This window comes from Pogona vitticeps, chromosome 5 (genome assembly GCF_051106095.1).
Source record: "Pogona vitticeps strain Pit_001003342236 chromosome 5, PviZW2.1, whole genome shotgun sequence".
Lineage (NCBI taxonomy): Eukaryota > Metazoa > Chordata > Lepidosauria > Squamata > Agamidae > Pogona > Pogona vitticeps.
The window spans coordinates 2324520-2348564 of record NC_135787.1 but is presented as its reverse complement, the minus strand read 5'-3'; the positions used below and the strand labels follow the sequence as shown (position 1 = coordinate 2348564).

Genomic DNA, 24045 nt, shown 5'->3' with positions numbered 1-24045 from the left:
ACCACACTCTTTTCGGTGAGAGTCACCCACCCACCCCCAAAAGAGAGGGTATTTCCCAAACCGTCACCCACCCACCCTTAAGACCTCCGTCTTGTCCGGGTTCAACATCAACCCGTTCAACTGCACCCATTGTAGCACAGCCTCCGAACAGCGCTGAAGGGACATATTTTCTCTGCAGTCTGTCCAATACGGCTCTTCTCTTGTTCAGTGCAACAGTTTTTTCCCCCTGCGACTTTCTGTGTTTTTGTTTTTTGTTTTTGTCTCTCCTGAAAGCGTTGCTTATTTTCAGCACAGTTTGGTTCCAAGGAGTAGAGTTGAGCACTTTGGCACTTCCCATGTCAAGTTGTCATCTGGAGAAAGCCACCCATCTGGAAGCGTTAAATTAGCATGTCAACAAAAGAACCGACGATGCTCTCTTTAGTAGAGAAGCTGTCGCAGGGACGTGGAGTTCTGGAATATTCTACAAAAAGATTTCCTAAAGAGACACAGTTTTCTTGAGGAAGGGCTGTTTGGATGCCGATCATGATGAACTCTGCCCTCCCTGGCCATCAAACAGTGGTGGCAATTCTTTAGTTGGTGTCAAACGAAGGGCCACCGGGCGGGGTTCATAGGATCAAACTTGAAAAGGGGTTTAGATCCTGATGAAAAGATCTGTGGTTTCAAAAGCTGGCATACTTTGGTATTGATCTGAGATCCTGCTTTGTCTGTCTTTGTACTCCTCCACCACCATTTGATTTTGAAATCGTGATCCGGTCGATCCCGTGACTTCAGCATCATGGCAGCCCTCTTGTCTCCCTCAGCTAGTTTTTAGTTTTTAAAATCTTGGTTAATCAAAACACCTGGAAATCTCAGATTCGTGAGAAGCCGCCCAGAGACTTTTGGATAGTGTGAGCGACACATAAGTTAAATAAATAAATGACTGAGTGAGTGAGTGGGTGATTTTTATAATTGCTTTGTATATATTTGTCTATTCATGTGAGTGAAATGAACGACTTCATTTGGGAAGTGGCAGAGGTGTTTTAAAGAAGGTAAATCACACATCAAACACTCCCCCCCCCGCATTTAGTCCAAATAGAAAGAGAGGAAGGAAAGCAGAATGCCAGAAAAGAGGCAGCTTGGAGGACGGAGAAGAGGACTGCTCATCTCAAGAGCGAGAGACTCCGGTGTGACAAACCCAGACCTACTGGGATCTATCACACAGTTACTAAGCTGCCACCAACCATTCCCTATAATAAGTCACACAGACCAGGGATGGATTTTTAAACAACAAAAGAATAAGGTTTATTTTAAATCCAAACAGGGTAAATAAAACAATCAGGTGAATAAAATAAAGTAACGTGGCTTATTCTCACACACACAAGCATACAGTTTGGTTCACCTAGAACCTTTAACTTAAAGCACAGACCCTGAACCCATCAGTTCTGGCTAACCCACAGACACCTGAACTTATCAGGTTGGTACTCTGACACACAGTAGTACCCTGTCAGACACCCAGACTCCCACAACAGCTTCTTCTTCCCCAGCTGCTGCTTCGTCCCAACCCAGTGTCTCACAGTCTGTCTCAGCATCTCTTCTTCACCACACAGGCATCACATATTTATACAGTACAGCCCCTCCTCCTGATGTCCCGCCTTCCACTCCCCATAGGATGGAACTTTCCCTCCAAACCCATGACAGACAGGTAACATCAGTGCTGTTATGTAACACCTCCCCTCTTTAAAAGTTGTTTTGTAGGGGGAAAGCTAAAAGTGCTTTTCACCAAAAAACAACCTGTATAAAATACACAACAACATTTATACATACCATATTATACTTACTCAACCTTACACTCTAAGTTAAACCATAGCAATTATGCATTTAAACATTTACCTTATACATTACATCAATTTTACCTTTATTAATACAAACCAATTTAAAACCAGGTACATTTTAACTTTTTGTCTTCATTATATACATATAGTCCATGTTCTTTCGCCGTCTTCAGTCTTCAGGTCTTCTTGATAAGGCGTCAGCAACACAGTTCACTGACCCTCTGACCACCTTCACTTCAAAGTCATAGTCCTGTAGGTTTAAAGCCCACCTCATAAGTTTGCTATTGTGGGTTTTCATTGTCTTTAACCATTGCAATGGTGAATGGTCAGTACACAGAATAAAATGTCTTCCCCAGATGTAAGGCTTGGCCTTCTGGATCGCGTAGACTATGGCCAAACACTCCTTCTCCACGGTTGCCAAATGTCTCTCACCTTTTTGGAGTTTCCTACTCAGGTAGGACACTGGATGCTGGTCACCATTCTCATCCTCCTGGCACAGAACTGCTCCTACCCCGCTGTTAGACGCATCGGTGTAGATGATAAACTCCCGGTCGAAGTCTGGAGCACGCAGGACAGGATAGTTGATTAACGCCTCCTTCAACCTCTGGAACGCCGCCTCACAGTCGCTGGTCCACGGGATGCGGTCATCAGCCGTCTTCCTCGTCAGATCGGTCAGCGGAGCCGCAATCTCGCTAAACCTCGGGATGAACTTTCTGTAGTAGCCCACCAACCCAAGAAATGATTTGACTTTTCTCTTGGTGGTGGGTCTAGGCCAATCTCGAACAGCTTCTATTTTGGCCTCCAGGGGTTTTATCTTTCCTCCCCCTACCATGTGACCTAAGTATTTTATTTCTGGGCTACCCAGCTGACACTTGCTGGCCTTTACCGTTAGCCCTGCTGCACTTAACCTCTGCAGCACTAACTCCAGGTGTATCAGGTGATCTTCCCAGGTATTACTGAAGATCCCTATGTCATCAATGTAGGCCACTGTAAAGTCACTGAGCCCTGCCAAGGTCTGGTCCATCAGCCTTTGGAATGTGGCTGGTGCATTTCTGAGACCAAAGCTCAGGACTCGAAACTCATAGAGACCAAAAGGGCTGCAAAAGGCAGTTTTTTCTTGATCCCTGGGATCAATTCTTAATTGCCAATATCCCTTTACCAGGTCCAATGATGAGATGAACCGACAACCCCCTATGGTTTCAATCAGGTTGTCTAGCCTGGGCATTGGGTAGGCATCAGGAGTGGTTACACGGTTTAACTTCCTGTAATCAACACAAAACCTAATGCTCCCATCAGGCTTGTCCACAAGGACTATTGGAGAGGACCAAGGGCTAGAAGAGGGGACGATTATGTTCTCCCTCAGCATTTCGTCCAGCTCCTTCCGCACCTTGTCCCTATAGGGTCCCGTTACTCGGTATGGGGATACTGCCTGCGGGGGTGCATCCCCTGTGTGGATCCGATGCATCACTCCCTTCACTATCCCCGGCTTGTTGGAAAATACCTGTTGATATTTATTAAGCAGCATTTTTAATTCTTGCTGCTGGTCTTGGGTGAGTGCAGGACTGATCTTTACCTCCTCTGGGTTGTATTTTACTTCCCCTCTACCCTCCCAGAAGGGTAATTCAGCTTCCTCACTCTCAGCTGCTTTTATCGCGAATAAAACCCTCTGTTCCCCTCTGTAGTAGGGTTTTAGGGCATTCACATGAACCACCCTCCTTGCTTGGTTCTCCTCCTGCTCTATTAGGTAGTTCAGGTCTGACATCTTGGAGATGACCCTATATGGTCCTGCCCATTTGAGCTGCAGTTTATTCTCTCTGCAGGGCCTAAGCCAAAGCACTTCCTCCCCTGGGTCAAAGTGCCTTTCTCTAGCTTTGTGGTCATACCATGTTTTCTGTCTGACCTTCTGAGCTTGCAGGTTTTCTGCTGCCAGCTCTAGATTTCGCTTTAGGTCATTCATCAAGGTGTCTATGTAAGTCACAACGTCTTGTGGGTCATCCTGGGTGATCTGCTCCCAATTTTGTTTGATCAAATCAAGGGGCCCTTTCACCCCTAAGTGTGCAGCAAACATGTCAGAGTGACCCCTTTGTAAGATCATGGGGCGATACTTTCCAGGTACCACCAGCTGACTTCTGATCCCATCTCCCCCTTTTGAGATATTCCTCAGGGTTTCTCTATATAAAATCCCCTTTTTCTCCAGAAATCTCACTGGGGTTTCAGGTGTTAGCTGGGCGTCAGTCACCTGTTCAAAACACTTTTGGAGAGTGGCGTCTGCCTTTTGCTCCTGTCCAAATCTGCTGTCTGTGGTTAAGGTTCCCACCACAGCTTCTGAACTCCCCTCTGCTTCCGTCTCTGGCTCATCATTACCCCCCTGAACTGTCCCTGTGGTGGCTTGTGAGCGTGTAATCACTAGCACCCGTTTCACATGTTCAGCCAGGTCATTTCCCACGAGCACGGCTGCTGGCAGAGTCGATGAAATCGCTATCCGCCAATCTCCCCTCCAGCCTTGAAAGTTGACAGGTACCTCTGCTACTGGCAGAGAGATTACCTGCCCCTCAATACCTGCTACCTTTATGCTCTCATTTGGGATTATAAACTCCCGGGGAATAATATCTGGATGGCACAGGGTTACCTGGGAACAAGTGTCCCGCAGCCCCCTATACTGACGGTCAAGTATTCCTACGTCCACTCCTGCTGTCTCAAACAACGGAGAATCTGTTTTTATCAGCAAGCAGCGCTTTACCTCCACAAGAGGACCATTTTCCTCAGCCTGCTCAGCATAGGTAGCTGTTCCAGACTGAGTAGCCATGGCAACAGGCTCCCTCTGTGACACTGAGCCTTGCTCTTTCTGGACACAGAACACAGCTTTTGGCTTGGTCCCACTAGAATTCTGAGGCACCATTCCTTTTAGCTGCTTCAATTTCTCACACTCTGAGATTAGATGACCCTTTCCCTGACAGAAATAATATTTTCTGGTGTATTTTGATTCTCTCTCATCTTGTTTTGGTTTTCCCTCCAAAATCTGAGGTCTTGGTTTCATGTCTGAGGGCTTCCCTTCACCATGGGCCCCTCCCCCTTGCTGGCTTTTCCCTTTTATTCTCAAATCCAGCTCCTTTTGCTTGGCCTCAAACTCAGCCCTGATCTGTAAAATTTCTTCCTCAGCCCTAGCTTTTATCTCTTTTACTTTTTCTTCAGTCTTATCTCTGATTTCTTTTAATTTAATGTCTTTTTGCTGAGTATATTTTTCAAGATCTTGCTCACTTTGTCTGACCTGAGCCTCATACTTTTCCTTCTTTGACATTTCTTCCACTGATAAATTGTTAATAAACTTATTTAGGAACTTCAATTCCAATTGTACCAGTCTAATTTGGTGTTTCAGTTCCATCTCTTTTATCCTCATGGCCATTCCCCTTTTCTTGGCATCTGCCTCTGCCTGACAGATTTCAGCTCTTTCTTTTCTTCTGATTTCCATTTCCCTCACCCTCAGTTCATGCTGTTGGGCTAGGAGTATTTTTCTGAGTTCTGGGTCCTGCTCTCCTGTGCTGTCACCTTGCACTGAGCCAAATTCATCCTCAGAACCTTGGTCAATCTGGGGGTCTTTCACTTCACTCATTTCTGCTACTTGGCTTCGAGTCAAGGGCATAACCCCCCCCTCAGAACAGGCTGCTTTAAAAAGTCAAGCCTCAAAATAAAACGACCACTTTTTTCCTTTTTGCCTCAGAACCAGCTCTCCCTAGAGATTGCTGCTGTTCCTCAGCACTAAACTTGCAACAGTATCGAGTCAGAGCCTACCCCCCTCTGCTGGGCCTCTCAGCTGGCAAGGTAGCTCACTGTTACTACGCAGTTTTGCCTCAGCTTTTTCCCGCCAAAACTAGGCTGCCTCAGAGCACCTTAATCTAAGTCTCCCCAGTTGGCACGTTCTTCTACTAGCGCACCTCCCCGTGAGGTACACCTAGAAGATTACCTACGCGCCTCAGACTGTCCCTGACTAGACCCCCCTTGCTCTGGGCACACCTGCCAAGGCTTTGCTGGACCGCTGGACAACTGGACCAGTCGTATCCCACACGCTGGACACCAATCAATGTGACAAACCCAGACCTACTGGGATCTATCACACAGTTACTAAGCTGCCACCAACCATTCCCTATAATAAGTCACACAGACCAGGGATGGATTTTTAAACAACAAAAGAATAAGGTTTATTTTAAATCCAAACAGGGTAAATAAAACAATCAGGTGAATAAAATAAAGTAACGTGGCTTATTCTCACACACACAAGCATACAGTTTGGTTCACCTAGAACCTTTAACTTAAAGCACAGACCCTGAACCCATCAGTTCTGGCTAACCCACAGACACCTGAACTTATCAGGTTGGTACTCTGACACACAGTAGTACCCTGTCAGACACCCAGACTCCCACAACAGCTTCTTCTTCCCCAGCTGCTGCTTCGTCCCAACCCAGTGTCTCACAGTCTGTCTCAGCATCTCTTCTTCACCACACAGGCATCACATATTTATACAGTACAGCCCCTCCTCCTGATGTCCCGCCTTCCACTCCCCATAGGATGGAACTTTCCCTCCAAACCCATGACAGACAGGTAACATCAGTGCTGTTATGTAACATCCGGGTTCAAATGGACACTAATGAGATTTTTGGCCCTTCCGAAGACCATTTCCTCTGCTGGTCTCAGGATTCAGCCTGCGGGCCATTGTGTTCATATTGGAACATTGGTGTGCCTGTGTATTCTCTCCACCCAACTCCCTCTCTCTCTCTCTCTCTCTCTTTGGCCGGCTGAATGCGAGCACAAGGGTTCAGGTCTCTGGCTGTGGAGCCAGCGGTTGGGAGTTCGATCCCCCCATGGCCCCTCCTGGGAGAAGAGCCAGCCTGGGTGGCCTTGGGCCAGCTGCACAGCAGTCCCAGAGCACTCCCTCGAAGAAGGGAATGGCAAACAAACCACTTCTGAGTATTCTCTACCTGGAAAACCCTGGAAAGGACTCTCCATGAACCAGAATTCACTTGTTGGCATAGGATTATATGCTGGCTGGATAGAACAGTGATTTAGGTCTCTGGCGGTGGAGCCAGAGGTTGGGCATTCGATTCCCCACTGGGCCTCCGTGTGAGTTGAGTTCGATTCCTCCCTGGCCCCTCCTGGGAGAAGAGCCAGCCTGGGAGGCCTTGGGCCAGCTGCACACAGTCCCACAGCGCCCCTAGTGGAAGCAAATAGTAAAAACCACTTCTGAGTATTATCTTGTCTGACTTGATGGGACACAGTGATGATGATGATTGTTTTGCCCAGTTTTTAAGAATCTGCAATTCTAATGCAGGTGTGTATATCTCTTAAGATATTTCTTTTTAAAAAGAAACCTGGTATATAGCATGAATGTGATTGCACTGAAACGTCCTAATTTTTCCCCCCGCTGGTAGAAGCTGGAGGAGAGATGAATGGCTCAAAGTAGGTTTCTTGCTGTTATTTTTTTTAAAGGAATACTTGCAGCATCTCTTTGTTAAGGCACATCCCAGCAACCGGCAGGACCTGCCGTGGCCTGAGAGACTTCGGAGGAGTCCTGTAAGAGAGGAGAGCCTTATGGTTTCTTCTGAGGTGGGAAAGTTGACAACACCCACGGCATTTGGAGTGTCTGAGTGCTCGAACGCCGATGGTTTGTCTGTGAGAGGGAAACGTCTGAGTTTTTGCATAGCTAGGGATGCATTGAATCACTAACATCTCAAGAACGTACGAACTTCGAAGTCCTACAGGGCACCGCATCTGGCTGGTGGTTACCAAGCTAGAAAGTGGACGATGTAGCAGAAAATGCATCAAATCACCCTGGCCAAACATTGGGGCTGGGCCTTGAAGTCAGACTCCTTGCATTGTAGATACTGTGACTTCTAATGCAATGGTGCAAAACCATTTAGTCCCCAGATATTCTTGGACTAAAACTCCCAAAAGCCTTCACCACAAGATGTGCTGGCCAGGATTTCTGGGAGTTGTAGTCCAAGAACATTTGGAGACCCAAGGTCGGGAAGCACTGATCTGAATGCATTTCTAGAAAGACTTATAGCTGGGATGATCGATAAGCTGGTCCGTAGAGTTTGCTCATAAGTAGCCAGGTGTGGATTTGTAATGTTTTGCACTACAACTCCCAGAATTCTCGAGGCAGCATGGTTGCTGGTCTGGGAGTTGTAGTCCAACCAACACTGATCTTACCACTTCTGCTCCCTTTGCTGAGGGGGAGGGATGAGTTGAATCTGAACATACGTGGGAGACATCACCCAGGGGTGGCCAAGGATTTGGGGACTTGTAGTGCACCAAAGCAGCATGCTCTGGCTCTGTCCCAGAGGGAGAGGTTAACCTGTCTCAGTGAAGTCCAGACTTCAGTTCTATATCGTGTTGACAACGATAGCTAACCTTGTGAAGCATGATCTCTCTCTTTCTCTCTCTCCGGTCAGTGGAAAATGATAACGCCCGGTGGCATTCTGGCGCTTTGCTCTGCATGTTGTAGATATTGGGCTATTGTCATGTTTAGAACAGCCTGGGAAATAGTGGAGGGTGGTTGTTGTTGTTGTGGGTTTTTTTGGAAGGGGGAGCACAATCTCTATTACAATTGTCTAAGCATGTCTTTATAAATACCCCCCCCCCAATCAGCCACCAACGGAAGGAGGCCTGGCTGAACTGTTTTTAAGAGGTTGCGCCGAGCAAGGCCATTCTAATCCTGCCATGGAGAGCATCCTTTCTTAATGTTTCATGGATGGACCATCATCATACCCCTTATTGGCCATTGCTCGGTGTTCTGGTTTTAGGTATGAACCGCCTTATTTGTCCATATGCGGTGTCTGTATTTAGTAGTGTATATGACTTAAGATTTTGTTGTTGTTGTTGTTGTTGTTAGGTTTGCTTCCTTCCGGAGGCAAACCACCCGGAGCAGTGCTCATTGGTGTGGCATACAAGTTAAGCAAACCTGCTTGCGCAAGAGAGCTGCCTGCTGAATCTCAAAAAGTGTCCGCAGTCTGCTGTCACCCCTTGCTGCACCATAAGCCTCCCCTTCTGCAGGGCAGAAACCGCATGTCACTGGAAATGTACAACAAAATTGGTCCTCTTTGGCTCCGATGGAGAAAGAGTGGCTGGGGGTTCGGATCTGTCAGCTCTCAATGTGACAAACCCAGACCTACTGGGATATGTCACACAGTTACACTAAGCTGCCACCAACCATTCCCTTTAAGAAGTCACACAGACCAGGGATGGATTTTTAAACAATAAAAAGAATCAGGTTTATTTTAAATACACACAGGGAAAATAAAACAATCAGGTGAATAAACTAAAGTAACGTGGCTTAGTTTCACTCATACATACACACAGTTTGGTTCACCCAGAACCTTAACTTAAAGCACAGACCCTGAACCTATCAGTTCTGGCTAACCAACAGACACCTGAACCTATCAGGTTGGTACTCTGACACACAGTAGTACCCTGTCTGACACACAGACTCCCACACCAACTCCTTCTTCCCAGCTGCTGCTTCGTCTGCTTAGCTTCTCCACACACGCATCACATATTTATACAGTACAGCCCCTCCTCCTGATGTCCCGCCTTCCACTCCCCATAGGATGGAACTTTCCCTCCAAACCCATGACAGACAGGTAACATCAGTGCTGTATGTAACACCTCCCCTCTTTAAAAGTTGTTTTGTAGGGGGAAAGCTAAGGTGCTTTTCACCAAAAAACAACCTGTATAAAATACACAAAAACAGTTATACATACCATATTATACTTACTCATACTTACACTCTAAGTTAAACCATAGCAAATAGGCATTTAAACATTTACCATATACATTACATAAATTTACCTTTATTCATACAAACCAAATTCAGAAAAACCAGGTACATTTAACCTTGTCATCATATATACACATAGTCCATGTTCTTTCGCCGTCTTCAATCTTCAGGTCTTCTTGATAAGGCGTCAGCAACACAGTTCACTGACCCTCTGACCACCTTCACTTCAAAGTCATAGTCCTGTAGGTTTAAAGCCCACCTCATAAGTTTGCTATTGTGGGTTTTCATTGTCTTTAACCATTGCAATGGTGAATGGTCAGTACACAGAATAAAATGTCTTCCCCAGATGCAAGGCTTGGCCTTCTGGATCGCGTAGACTATGGCCAAACACTCCTTCTCCACGGTTGCCAAATGTCTCTCACCTTTTTGAAGTTTCCTACTCAGGTAGGACACTGGATGTTGGTCACCGTTCTCATCCTCCTGGCACAGAACTGCTCCTACCCCGCTGTTAGACGCATCGGTGTAGATGATGAACTCCCGGTCGAAGTCTGGAGCACGCAGGACAGGATAGTTGATTAACGCCTCCTTCAACCTCTGGAACGCCGCCTCACAGTCGCTGGTCCACGGGATGCGGTCATCAGCCGTCTTCCTCGTCAGATCGGTCAGCGGAGCCGCAATCTCGCTAAACCTCGGGATGAACTTTCTGTAGTAGCCCACCAACCCAAGAAATGATTTGACTTTTTTCTTGGTGTTGGGTCTAGGCCAATCACGAACAGCTTCTATTTTGGCCTCCAGGGGTTTTATCATTCCTCCCCCTACCATGTGACCCAAGTATTTTATTTCTGGGCTACCCAGCTGACACTTGCTGGCCTTTACTGTTAGCCCTGCTGCACTTAACCTCTGCAGCACTAACTCCAGGTGTATCAGGTGATCTTCCCAGGTATTACTGAAGATCCCTATGTCATCAATGTAGGCCACTGTAAAGTCACTGAGCCCTGCCAAGGTCTGGTCCATCAGCCTTTGGAATGTGGCTGGTGCATTTCTGAGACCAAAGCTCAGGACTCGAAACTCATAGAGACCAAAAGGGCTGCAAAAGGCAGTTTTTTCTTGATCCCTGGGATCAATTCTTAATTGCCAATATCCCTTTACCAGGTCCAATGATGAGATGAACCGACAACCCCCTATGGTTTCAATCAGGTTGTCTAGCCTGGGCATTGGGTAGGCATCAGGAGTGGTTACACGGTTTAACTTCCTGTAATCAACACAAAACCTAATGCTCCCATCAGGCTTGTCCACAAGGACTATCGGAGAGGACCAAGGACTAGAAGAGGGGACGATTATGTTCTCCCTCAGCATTTCGTCCAGCTCCTTCCGCACCTTGTCCCTATAGGGTCCCGTTACTCGGTATGGGGATACTGCCTGCGGGGGTGCATCCCCTGTGTGGATCCGATGCATCACTCCCTTCACTATCCCCGGCTTGTTGGAAAACACCTGTTGATATTTCCTAAGCAGCATGTTTAGTTCTTGCTGCCGGTCTTGGGTGAGTGCAGGACTGATATTGACCTCCTCTGGGTTGTATTTTACTTCCCCTCTACCCTCCCAGAAGGGTAATTCAGCTTCCTCACTCTCAGCTGCTTTTATCGCGAATAAAACCCTCTGTTCCCCTCTGTAGTAGGGTTTTAGGGCATTCACATGAACCACCCTCCTTGCTTGGTTCTCCTCCTGCTCTATTAGGTAGTTCAGGTCTGACATCTTGGAAATGACCCTATATGGTCCTGCCCATTTGAGCTGCAGTTTATTCTCTCTGCAGGGCCTAAGCCAAAGCACTTCCTCCCCTGGGTCAAAGTGCCTCTCTCTAGCTTTGTGGTCATACCATGTTTTCTGTCTGACCTTCTGAGCTTGCAGGTTTTCTGCTGCCAGCTCTAGATTTCTCCTTAGGTCATTCATCAAGGTGTCTATGTATGTCACAACGTCTTGTGGGTCATCCTGGGTGATCTGCTCCCAATTTTGTTTGATCAAATCAAGGGGCCCTTTCACCCGTCTCCCAAATAGAAGTTCAAATGGACTAAACCCGGTACTGGCTTGTGGCACTGATCGATAAGCAAACAAAAGGGATTGCAGCTTCTGGTCCCAATTGTTTGGATTCTCTGCCAAGTAAGCCCTAATCATGCGCATTAGAGTCCCATTGAACTTCTCAGTTAACCCATTGCTTTCAGGATGATAAGCAGTGGTTTCCTTGTGCTTAATTCCACAGATCTGCCATAAGCGTTTCATGAGCTTTGATGTGAACGATGCGCCCAAATCTGTGATTATCTCTGAGGCAAATCCCATCCTGGACATATACCCCACCAAAGCATCGGCCACTGTGTTAGTTTCAATGTTAGTCAAGGGTATGGCTTCAGGATACCTTGTGGCATGGTCCACAATTGTTAGGATGAACCTGTTCCCCCTCTTTGTGGCCTTGGGCAAAGGTCCCACAATATCCACCCCTATGCATTTGAACGGAGTGTCAATCACAGGCAAAGGGCACAGCTTTGCTTTGGTCCTGTCGCGGTTATTCCCCTGCCTTTGACACACATCGCATTGTTTACAGAACTCCCTGATCTGCTTCCCTATGTCAGGCCAGTAGAAATTCTGTGTGATTCTCTGCTGTGTTTTGTTGACCCCTAAGTGTGCAGCAAACATGTCAGAGTGCCCCCTTTGTAAGATCATGGGGCGATACTTTTCAGGTACCACCAGTTGACTTCTGATCCCATCTCCCCCTTTTGAGATGTTCCTCAGGGTTTCTCTATATAAAATCCCCTTTTTCTCCAGAAATCTCACTGGGGTTTCAGGTGTTAGCTGGGCGTCAGTCACCTGTTCAAAACACTTTTGGAGAGTGGCGTCTGCCTTTTGCTCCTGTCCAAATCTGCTGTCTGTGGTTAAGGTTTCCACCACAGCTTCTGAACTTCCCCCACCTGCTTCCGTCTCTGGCTCATCATTACCCCCCTGAACTGTCCCTGTGGTGGCTTGTGAGCGTGTAATCACTAGCACCCGTTTCACATGTTCAGCCAGGTCATTTCCCACGAGCACAGCTGCTGGCAGAGTCGATGAAATCGCTATCCGCCAATCTCCCCTCCAGCCTTGAAAGTTGACAGGTACCTCTGCTACTGGCAGAGAGATTATCTGCCCCTCAATCCCTGCCACCTTCATGCTCTCATTTGGGATTATAAACTCCCTAGGAATAATATCTGGATGGCACAGGGTTACCTGGGAACAAGTGTCCCGCAGCCCCCTATACTGACGGTCAAGTATTCCTACGTCCACCCCGGCTGTCTCAAACAACTGAGAATCTGTTTTTACCAGCAAGCAGCGCTTTACCTCCCCAAGAGGACCATTTTCCTCAGCCTGATCAGCAGAGGTAGCTGTTCCAGACTGAGTAGTCATGGCAACAGGCTCCCTCTGTGACAATGAGCTTTGCTCTTTCTGGACACAGAACACAGCTTTTGGCTTGGTCCCACTAGAATTCTGAGGCACCATTCCTTTTAGCTGCTTTAATTTCTCACACTCTGAGATCAGATGACCCTTTCCCTGACAGAAATAGCATTTTCTAGTGTATTTGGATTCTCTCTCCTCTTGTTTCGGTTTTCCCTCCAAATTCTGAGGGCTTGGTTTCATGCCTGAGGGCTTCCCTTCACCATGTACTATTTATACAGTACAGCCCCTCCTCCTGATGTCCCGCCTTCCACTCCCCATAGGATGGAACTTTCCCTCCAAACCCATGACAGACAGGTAACATCAGTGCTGTATGTAACAGACCCAGGGGGAACCTCTGGAGCCCGGATCGGACCAAAGGTTCCCCCACCCTGCAGAGTCTTCTTTGACTGATCTGGGATTATTGTGGCTCATTTCTTTCTTGCTTCTTTGCTCCCGTCTCCTCCTTCTCCTCCTACTTGTTTTAGAGAGAGGCGGTGGCTGCTTCTCCTCCTGTTCTTCTTCCTCCTCCTGCTGCTGCTGCTGCATCTCCCTTGAGGATGGCCTCTCGCTGATCAGGCTGAAGTTGGAGGCTGCAGAGCCAGGACAACTCTTGGGGACCCCCGGATGGCTACCGCAAACAAGGGTGAGTGGCGGATGGCTGTGCTGGAACCTCAGCCGGTGGCAGGATGGGTGCGTGCTGGCTGGAGGGAAGGGAAGGGAGCGTTCCCTTGCGTCTGGACTCCTGTGTCTTCTGCAGGTCTGCTCCGGAGACCGCAGGCTGCGATTCAGCGCTTGTCTCCTCCCCAACGATCCTGGTTTAAATGGGGGGGGGGGACTGTCCTGATGTATCTGGAGGGGGGGAGGGGGGAAATCCCGCTCTCTTGTCCAGTCTTCTACCTGTGGCCAGAACAGACTCAGGAGATCCCTAACACAGACACCTCCGGTTTGGTACACCCCGCCTCTGAGGTTTTGGACAACATCTCTGTAGTCACTAGACATGGTGGTGGTGGTGGTGGTGGTGGTGGTACAGACGGGAGACACATCTGGGCCGCTGCAGAGGTGGAAGCGCCTGCCCCTTTGGGGGCTCCCGGTGTCCGGCCGTCCTAAAGAGACGCAGCCTTCGTCCGTGGGGTGGATCCCCTTCGCAGCTGGGACGGCTCCCTTTGGCTACACGGAGGCACACGGCCTGATTTTGTTATGTTTCAGGGTTTTTTTTCTTTTTGGGAATCAGTTCCACCAAGTGGTTCTTACCACATTCTGGGGCAAAAAAAAGGAGCAAGTGGCAGGTGGGTGTTTTGTTTTAAAAGAAGTAGATCTTAGCTTGTTTGAACTTGGCAGAGCTGTTCTTTGGGATGAAGAAAGACCACGGGTGAGTTCACAAAGCATAACAGAACTGAACTGTGGAGCCTTGCCTGGCCTCTGTCCGCTCCTGTATTCAAGTTGCACCTTTTGATTTTAGGAATTGGGTCGTGGTGCAGGGTTTATGTCTGTTCGAGTGAATGACTTTTAGAAAGGGTCCTGGCAGGACGATATACGAGAGCTTGCCGTGGAGCCTTGAAGAAAGGACGGGAGCCAAACCCCTCCACCGGTTGCCCCCCTGGAGGTGTGGGGGCTATGGCTCTCATCCCCCCCCTTGCCAACCCTGGTGTGGCTCACAGCTTGGGAAAGTCCAGATCTGAGCCCTTGGGAGGCAGCCCTGCGGCGGATGCAGGAAAGCCGGGTGTCACAGACCCGTCTCGGCCGTCTTTCGGCCAGGCAGGACGCAGCTCGGATCGGGTCCCTGCAATTGAAAGGGCATCTCGGAGAGCCTTGAGGACCAGGCCCTTGCAAAGCTTCCCCTCCCCTGTACTCCCCAGGAAGACAAGCAGGGTGCGGAAGTCTACTTCCAACGTCGGGAAGCGCCTGGCCTCTGAAACTGGACGCTGGGTTTACGAATCACCTGGAGGAGGCCTTCCTCCCCCCCCCCTTTTTTTTCTTTAATGCTTCCCCTGCCCCTTCCAGGGAAGGGTGCAAAGAAAGAAAGGGCCGCCTCTGTATTTTAAAGGATTTGGGACAGGTAACTGAGGTTGTGGGATCACCACCCTACAGAAACCCTTCTGCGCTCAGTTTTGCTTGAGTTCATTCACTGCTCTTCCTGCCTGAATGTGGAGCAAATTCCACCTTGAATGGGGAGTGAATGAAGGTCACCAAGGTTCCCCCCCCCCCACCTCCCAAGAACCCCCGAGAACTGTTGGGGTAATGCCGGCTGGGGAGCCAGAAGGCTGCCTTTTGAAGGGCGGAAGAAGATGGCGTGTGACCTCCCCAAGGGGAAGCAGGTGTTCTCTGCTTGTCTCCCAGGAAATAACCCTACCAGTGAAAACGGGGGCCAAAGGAGACCTCTAGGCTCCTGGAGTTTCTCCTGCCAGAGGTACTGGGTTAGACTACAACTCCCAGAATGCCTTGTCACAGAGTGGCCACGTTGGCAAGGAGGTTTCAGGAGGTGCAGTCTCAAAAAAACAAAAACAAAAAACCCAAATGCTGTGGGTTTTTCGGGCTCTTTGGCCGTGTTCTGAAGGTTGTTCTTCCTGATGTTTCGCCAGTCTCTGTGGCCATGGGCATCTTCAGAGGACTGGAGTCGGAACTCTGTCCGTGCTCTGTATGTTCCGACTCCAGTCCTCTGAAGATGCCCATGGCCACAGAGACGGGCGAAACATCAGGAAGAACAGCCTTCAGAACACGGCCAAAGATCCCGAAAGACCCACAACAGCCATCAGGTCCCGGCCATGAAAGCCTTCGAGAAAACTTTTTTGAACTTTGAGCCAGGCCCTGCTAGAACCAAAGTTCATGGAAGCAAAGAGCCCTCTGTGCAAAAATGGCTGATGGGCATCTATTTCCTCCGGTCTCTCCATCTCTCTCTCTGTCTGGGTCCTGCTTCCTGGCTTACCCGGGCAAAGCCCATGGGCCTGTGCCACCTAGCTGGCGCAAAGGGGACACCTTTCTTTTTCGGAGAGCAGTGGGCCGGGCTGCAGGAGGTGCTTTCCTCCCTCGGGTTGGGGATGAGGCAGGGAAGTCTGCGTCTGACATGCAGCAGCTGTGAGGGGGAAAAAAGAGGGTGAGGTGGGAATTGGGGTGGGGTGGGGTGGGGTGGGGTGGGGTGGGGTGGCAGCAGCTGCAGCAGCCGCGGAGGAGCGACAGGCTCCTGAAAGGAGCTTCCCTTCCTTCCGAGGCGGTCTCTCTCACAATGAGAAAACTCAGCCCGTCTGCACTGTCAGGGCTCCCTGCAGTCAACCCCTCCCTCGAGGGACCCTCTCGAATCCATGGGACCCGTGCCAAGTGCGAATGTACCAAGTTCCATTCGTTCAGTGGATCTGATGTGGAGGGAACGAACTACATTAGATTTACCCCATAACTGGAGAAGGGGGGAGGAGAGAGCAGCCCTCCTGGATATTGCCCGTCTGTGACTCCCAGGGGCCGCGCCAGCTGGCGCTGGTGGGAGAGGTAGTCCAGCGATTCCTGAGAGGGCCGCGGTGGTTCCCTCTGGCTGCCTGCGAGACGGGAGATTTTGAACCCCACCTTCAACCTCTGGAACGCCTCCTCACAGTCGCTGGTCCACGGGATGCGGTCATCAGTCTTCTTCCTCGTCAGATCGGTCAGCGGAGCCGCAATCTCGCTAAACCTCGGGATGAACTTTCTGTAGTAGCCCACCAACCCAAGAAATGATTTGACTTTTTTCTTGGTTTTGGGTCTAGGCCAATCACGAACTGCTTCTATCTTGGCCTCTAGGGGTTTTATCACTCCTCCCCCTACTATGTGACGCAAGTATTTTATTTCTGGGCTACCCAGCTGCAGTTTGTTCTCTTTGCAAGGCCTAGGCCAAAGCACTTCCTCCCCTGGGTTAAAGTGCCTCTCCCTGCCTTCCTGGTCATCCCAAGCTTTCTTTCTGACCTTTTGAGCTTGCAGGGTCTCTGCTGCTAGCTCTAAGTTTCTCTTTAGGTCATTCCTTAAAGAGTCTATATATGTCACAACATCTTGTGGGTCATCCTGGGTGATCTGCTCCCAATTTTGTTTGATCAAATCAAGTGGCCCTTTCACCCTTCTCCCAAACAAAAGTTCAAATGGACTGAACCCGGTACTGGCTTGTGGCACTGATCGATAAGCAAACAAAAGGGATTGCAGCTTCTGGTCCCAATTGTTTGGATTCTCCGCCAAGTAAGCCCTAATCATGCGCATTAGAGTCCCATTGAACTTCTCCGTTAACCCATTACTTTCGGGGTGATAGGCAGTGGTTTCCTTGTGTTTAATTCCACAGATTTGCCATAACCGTTTCATAAGCTTCGATGTAAACGATGCGCCCAAATCTGTGATTATTTCTGAGGCAAATCCCATCCTGGACATATACCCCACCAAGGCATCTGCCACTGTGTTAGTTTCAATGTTAGTCAAGGGAATGGCTTCAGGGTACCTCGTGGCATGGTCCACAATGGTGAGAATGAACCTGTTCCCCCTCTTTGTGGCCTTGGGCAAAGGTCCCACAATATCCACCCCTATGCATTTGAACGGAGTGTCAATCACAGGCAAAGGGCACAACTTTGCTTTGGTCCTGTCACGGTTATTCCCCTGCCTCTGACACACATCACATTGTTTACAGAACTCCTTGATCTGCTTCCCTATTTCAGGCCAGTAAAAATTTTGTGTGATTCTCTGCTGTGTTTTGTTCACCCCTAAGTGCGCAGCAAACATGTCAGAGTGCCCCCTTTTTAAGATCATGGGGTGATACTTTTCAGGTACCACCAGCTGACTTCTGATCCCATCTCCCCCTTTTGAGATATTCCTCAGGGTCTCTCTATATAAAATTCCCTTTTCCTCTCGAAATCTCACTGGGGTTTCAGGTGTTAGCTGGGCATCTGTCACCTGTTCAAAACACTTTTGGAGAGTGGCGTCTGCCTTTTGCTCTTGGCCAAATCTGCTGTCCGTGGTTAAAGTTTCCACCACAGCTTCGGAACTCCCCTCTGCTTCCGTTTCGGGCTCATCAGTACCCCCCTGAACTGTCCCCGTTGTAGCTTGTGAGCGTGTAATCACTAGCACCCGTTTCACATGTTCAGCCAGGTCATTTCCCACGAGCACGGCTGCTGGCAGAGTCGATGAAATCGCTAGCCGCCAAACTCCCCTCCAGCCTTGAAAGTTCACAGGTACCTCAGCTACTGGCAGCGAGATCACCTGTCCCTCAATCCCTGCCACCTTTAGGCTCTCATTCGGGATTATATACTCCCTAGGAATAATATCTGGATGGCACAGGGTCACCTGGGAACAAGTATCCCTTAGCCCCCTATACTGATGGTCAAGTATTCCTACGTCCACCCCTGCGGTTTCAAACAACTGCGAATCTGTTCTCACTAGTAAGCAGCGCTTGACCTCCACAAGAGGACCATTTTCCTCAGCCTGATCAGCAGATGTAACTGTTCCAGATTGAGTAGCCATGGCAACAGGCTCCCTCAGTGGCAAGGAGCTTTGCTCTTACTAGTGAGAACACAGCTTTTGGCTTGGTTCCACTCAACTCATGAGGCACATTTCCTTTTAGCTGCTTTAATTTCTCACACTCTGAGATTAGATGGCCCTTTCCTTGACAGAAATAACATTTTCTGCTGTATTTTGAGTCTTTCTCATCTTGTTTTGGTTTTCCCTCCAAAATCTGAGGTCTTGGTTTCATGTCTGAGGGCTTCCCTTCACCATGGGCCCCTCCCCCTTGCTGGTTTTTCCCTGGTCCCTGAGAGTACTTGCTGTAGGTTTCTTTAGGTTTGCTCATAGATTTCCCCTCACCTAAGGGCTTTCTTATTTGGGAAATAAAATCTGCGATCTCGGCCGCCTCTGCCACAGATTTCGGTTTCCTTTCCCTCACCTGGAACTTCAGTTCCCCATGCAGGACTGAATAAAACTGTTCCAGCGCTATCAGGTCTTTGAGCTGCTGGAAGGTCTCTGTTCCCTCCTGAGATAGCCATTTCTCTAGCAGCCTCACCAGTTGGGCCCCCACTTGGGTAAAAGTCTGCTCTGGTTTCTTGGTGAGTGACCTGAATCTCTGCCTCAGCTGTTCCGCATTTATCCCATGTCTGGCAAACACCAGTTTTTTAAACTCTGCAAAATCTTTTAACAGCTCCTCTGGCATCTCTGCATAGACTTCTGCCAGGCTGCCACTGATTAAAGATCGCATGATGGTCATCTTCTCAGTTTCCCTTACTGAGAAGTCCACAAACGCTCTTTCCACAAGGGAAAAGAACACCTCAGGGCAATCTCCCTTGTGGTATACAGGGAATTTCTTCAGGTCAGTTTTAGACAATTGGCCCACCTCAGAATCTCTATTGTTATTATTGTTCTGATTCATCAACTCCAATTTTCTTAACTCAAACGCCATTTTCTCTCTCTCCAATCTTTCTTCTCTTTCCATTTTCTCTAATTCAAATTGTCTTTGCCTCTCCCTTTCCCTTTCCTGTTTCTCTTCCTTTTCCATTTCCAATCGTCTTTGTTTCTCCCTTTCCCTTTCCTCCATTTCCCTCACCCTCAGTTCATGCTGTTGGGCTAGGAGCAATTTTCTGAGTTCTGGGTTCTGTTCTCCCGTGCTCTCATCCTGCACTGAGCCAAATTCCTCCTCAGAACCTTGGTCCACCTGGGGTTCCCTCACTTCACCCATTTCTGCCATTTGGCTTCGAGTCAAGGGCATAATCCCCCCCCAGAACAGGCTGCTTTCAAAAGTCAAGCCTCAAAATAAAGCGACCACTTTTTTTTTCCTCTTTTGCCTCAGAACCAGCCTTCTATAGATTGCTGCTGTTCTTTCAGCACTAACTTGTAACTGTTGCCAGCCAGAATCCAACCCCCCTCTGCTAGGCCTCTCAGCAGACAGGCTAGATCACTGCTACTTCACTCAGCTTTGCCTCAGCTTTTTCCCGCCAAAACAGGTTGCCTCAGAGCTCCCTAATCTAGTCCCACCAATCTGAGGTTACACGTTCTTCCACTAGCGTACCTCCCCGTGAGGTAAGCCTAGAAGATTACCTACGCGCTCTCAGATTTTCCCTGACTAGACCCCCCTTGCTCTGGGCACACTTGCCAAGGCTTTGCTGGACCACTGGACAACTGGACCAGTCGTATCCCACACGCTGGACACCAATCAATGTGACAACCCCAGACCTACTGGGATATGCCACAGTTTCACTAAGCTGCCACCAACCATTCCCTATAAGAAGTCACACAGACCAGGGATGGATTTTTAACAAATAAAGGAATAAGGTTTATTTAAATAACACACAGGGAAAAATAAAATGATCAAGTGAATAAGATACAGTAACGTGGCTTAGTCTCAATCATACATACACCAGTTTGGTTCACACAGAACACCTTTAAATAAAGCACAGACCCTGAACCTATCAGTTCTGGCTAACCATACAGACACCTGAACCTATCAGGTTGGTACTGACTGACACACAGTAGTACCCTGTCTGACACACAGACTCCCACTCCAGCTTCTTCTCTCAGCTCTCCTTCAGCTCTCCCCAACTTCTCCACACACGCTCCACATATATATACAGTACAGCCCCTCCTCCTGATGTCCCGCCTTCCACTCCCCATAGGATGGAACTTTCCCTCCAAACCCATGACAGACAGGTAACATCAGTGCTGTATGTAACACCTCCCCTCTTTATAAGTTGTTTTGTAGGGGGAAAGCTAAAGTGCTTTTCTCCAAAAAACAACCTGGATCTAAAACATACAAAAACAGTTATACATTAACATACAATACCATACTTACTCTAGGATAAACATATCAATTAGGCATTTAAACATTTACCATTTACAATACATCAAGTTACCTTTATTCATACAAACCAGGCATGTTTAATAAACAAGTACATTTAACCTTTGGTCACCAAAATATATACATAGTCCATGTTTCTTTCGCCGTCTTCATTCTTCAGGTCTTCTTGACAAGGCGTCAGCAACACAGTTCACTGACCCTCTGACCACCTTCACTTCAAAGTCATAGTCTTGCAGGTTTAAAGCCCACCTCATAAGTTTACTATTGTGGGTTTTCATTGTCTTTAACCATTGCAGTGGTGAATGGTCAGTGCACAGAATAAAATGTCTTCCCCAGATGTAAGGCTTGGCCTTCTGGATCGCGTAGACTATGGCCAGGCACTCCTTTTCCACGGTTGCCAAATGTCTCTCACCTTTCTGGAGTTTCCTACTCAGGTAGGACACTGGATGCTGGTCACCATTTTCATCCTCCTGGCAAAGAACTGCTCCTACCCCGCTGTTAGACGCATCGGTGTAGATGATGAACTCCCGGTCGAAGTCTGGAGCACGCAGCACTGGATAGTTGATGAGGGCCTCCTTCAACCTCTGGAACGCCTCCTCACAGTCGCTGGTCCACGGGATGCGGTCATCAGTCTTCTTCCTCGTCAGATCGGTCAGCGGAGCCGCAATCTCGCTAAACCTCGGGATGAACTTTCTGTAGTAGCCCACCAACCCAAGAAATGATTTGACTTTTTTCTTGGTGTTGGGTCTAGGCCAATCACGAACTGCTTCTATCTTGGCCTCTAGGGGTTTTATCACTCCTCCCCCTACTATGTGACCCAAGTATTTTATTTCTGGGCTACCCAGCTGCAGTTTGTTCTCTTTGCAAGGCCTAGGCCAAAGCACTTCCTCCCCTGGGTTAAAGTGCCTCTCCCTGCCTTCCTGGTCATCCCAAGCTTTCTTTCTGACCTTTTGAGCTTGCAGGGTCTCTGCTGCTAGCTCTAGGTTTCTCTTTAGGTCATTCCTTAAAGAGTCTATATATGTCACAACATCTTGTGGGTCATCCTGGGTGATCTGCTCCCAATTTTGTTTGATCAAATCAAGTGGCCCTTTCACCCTTCTCCCAAACAAAAGTTCAAATGGACTGAACCCGGTACTGGCTTGTGGCACTGATCGATAAGCAAACAAAAGGGATTGCAGCTTCTGGTCCCAATTGTTTGGATTCTCCGCCAAGTAAGCCCTAATCATGCGCATTAGAGTCCCATTGAACTTCTCCGTTAACCCATTACTTTCAGGGTGATAGGCAGTGGTTTCCTTGTGTTTAATTCCACAGATTTGCCATAACCGTTTCATGAGCTTCGATGTAAACGATGCGCCCAAATCTGTGATTATTTCTGAGGCAAATCCCATCCTGGACATATACCCCACCAAGGCATCTGCCACTGTGTTAGTTTCAATGTTAGTCAAGGGAATGGCTTCAGGGTACCTCGTGGCATGGTCCACAATGGTGAGAATGAACCTGTTCCCCCTCTTTGTGGCCTTGGGCAAAGGTCCCACAATATCCACCCCTATGCATTTGAACGGAGTGTCAATCACAGGCAAAGGGCACAACTTTGCTTTGGTCCTGTCACGGTTATTCCCCTGCCTCTGACACACATCACATTGTTTACAGAACTCCTTGATCTGCTTCCCTATTTCAGGCCAGTAAAAATTCTGTGTGATTCTCTGCTGTGTTTTGTTCACCCCTAAGTGCGCAGCAAACATGTCAGAGTGCCCCCTTTTTAAGATCATGGGGTGATACTTTTCAGGTACCACCAGCTGACTTCTGATCCCATCTCCCCCTTTTGAGATATTCCTCAGGGTCTCTCTATATAAAATTCCCTTTTCCTCTCGAAATCTCACTGGGGTTTCAGGTGTTAGCTGGGCGTCTGTCACCTGTTCAAAACACTTTTGGAGAGTGGCGTCTGCCTTTTGCTCTTGGCCAAATCTGCTGTCCGTGGTTAAAGTTTCCACCACAGCTTCGGAACTCCCCTCTGCTTCCGTCTCGGGCTCATCAGTACCCCCCTGAACTGTCCCCGTTGTAGCTTGTGAGCGTGTAATCACTAGCACCCGTTTCACATGTTCAGCCAGGTCATTTCCCACGAGCACGGCTGCTGGCAGAGTCGATGAAATCGCTAGCCGCCAAACTCCCCTCCAGCCTTGAAAGTTCACAGGTACCTCAGCTACTGGCAGCGAGATCACCTGTCCCTCAATCCCTGCCACCTTTAGGCTCTCATTCGGGATTATATACTCCCTAGGAATAATATCTGGATGGCACAGGGTCACCTGGGAACAAGTATCCCTTAGCCCCCTATACTGATGGTCAAGTATTCCTACGTCCACCCCTGCGGTTTCAAACAACTGCGAATCTGTTCTCACTAGTAAGCAGCGCTTGACCTCCACAAGAGGACCATTTTCCTCAGCCTGATCAGCAGATGTAACTGTTCCAGATTGAGTAGCCATGGCAACAGGCTCCCTCAGTGGCAAGGAGCTTTGCTCTTTCTGGACACAGAACACAGCTTTTGGCTTGGTTCCACTCAAATCATGAGGCACATTTCCTTTTAGCTGCTTTAATTTCTCACACTCTGAGATTAGATGGCCCTTTCCTTGACAGAAATAACATTTTCTGCTGTATTTTGAGTCTTTCTCATCTTGTTTTGGTTTTCCCTCCAAAATCTGAGGTCTTGGTTTCATGTCTGAGGGCTTCCCTTCACCATGGGCCCCTCCCCCTTGCTGGTTTTTCCCTGGTCCCTGAGAGTACTTGCTGTAGGTTTCTTTAGGTTTGCTCATAGATTTCCCCTCACCTAAGGGCTTTCTTATTTGGGAAATAAAATCTGCGATCTCGGCCGCCTCTGCCACAGATTTCGGTTTCCTTTCCCTCACCTGGAACTTCAGTTCCCCATGCAGGACTGAATAAAACTGTTCCAGCGCTATCAGGTCTTTGAGCTGCTGGAAGGTCTCTGTTCCCTCCTGAGATAGCCATTTCTCTAGCAGCCTCACCAGTTGGGCCCCCACTTGGGTAAAAGTCTGCTCTGGTTTCTTGGTGAGTGACCTGAATCTCTGCCTCAGCTGTTCCGCATTTATCCCATGTCTGGCAAACACCAGTTTTTTAAACTCTGCAAAATCTTTTAACAGCTCCTCTGGCATCTCTGCATAGACTTCTGCCAGGCTGCCACTGATTAAAGATCGCATGATGGTCATCTTCTCAGTTTC

The 24045-nt window shown here is 48.5% G+C and overlaps 1 protein-coding gene across 2 annotated transcripts in view; it reads left to right on the top strand.

Annotated features, from left to right (window-relative positions):
* The window catches only part of ADISSP (adipose secreted signaling protein), an 86403-nt gene that overhangs the window by 23742 nt on the left and 38616 nt on the right, over positions 1–24045 (top strand). For both annotated transcript variants that reach the window (XM_020795219.3, XM_020795220.3), the window contains exon 2: positions 13524–13681. In XM_020795219.3, coding sequence (XP_020650878.1) covers positions 13663–13681 — 19 coding nt within the window. In that variant the 5' untranslated portion in view covers positions 13524–13662. The remainder of the gene's footprint in view (positions 1–13523; positions 13682–24045) is intronic.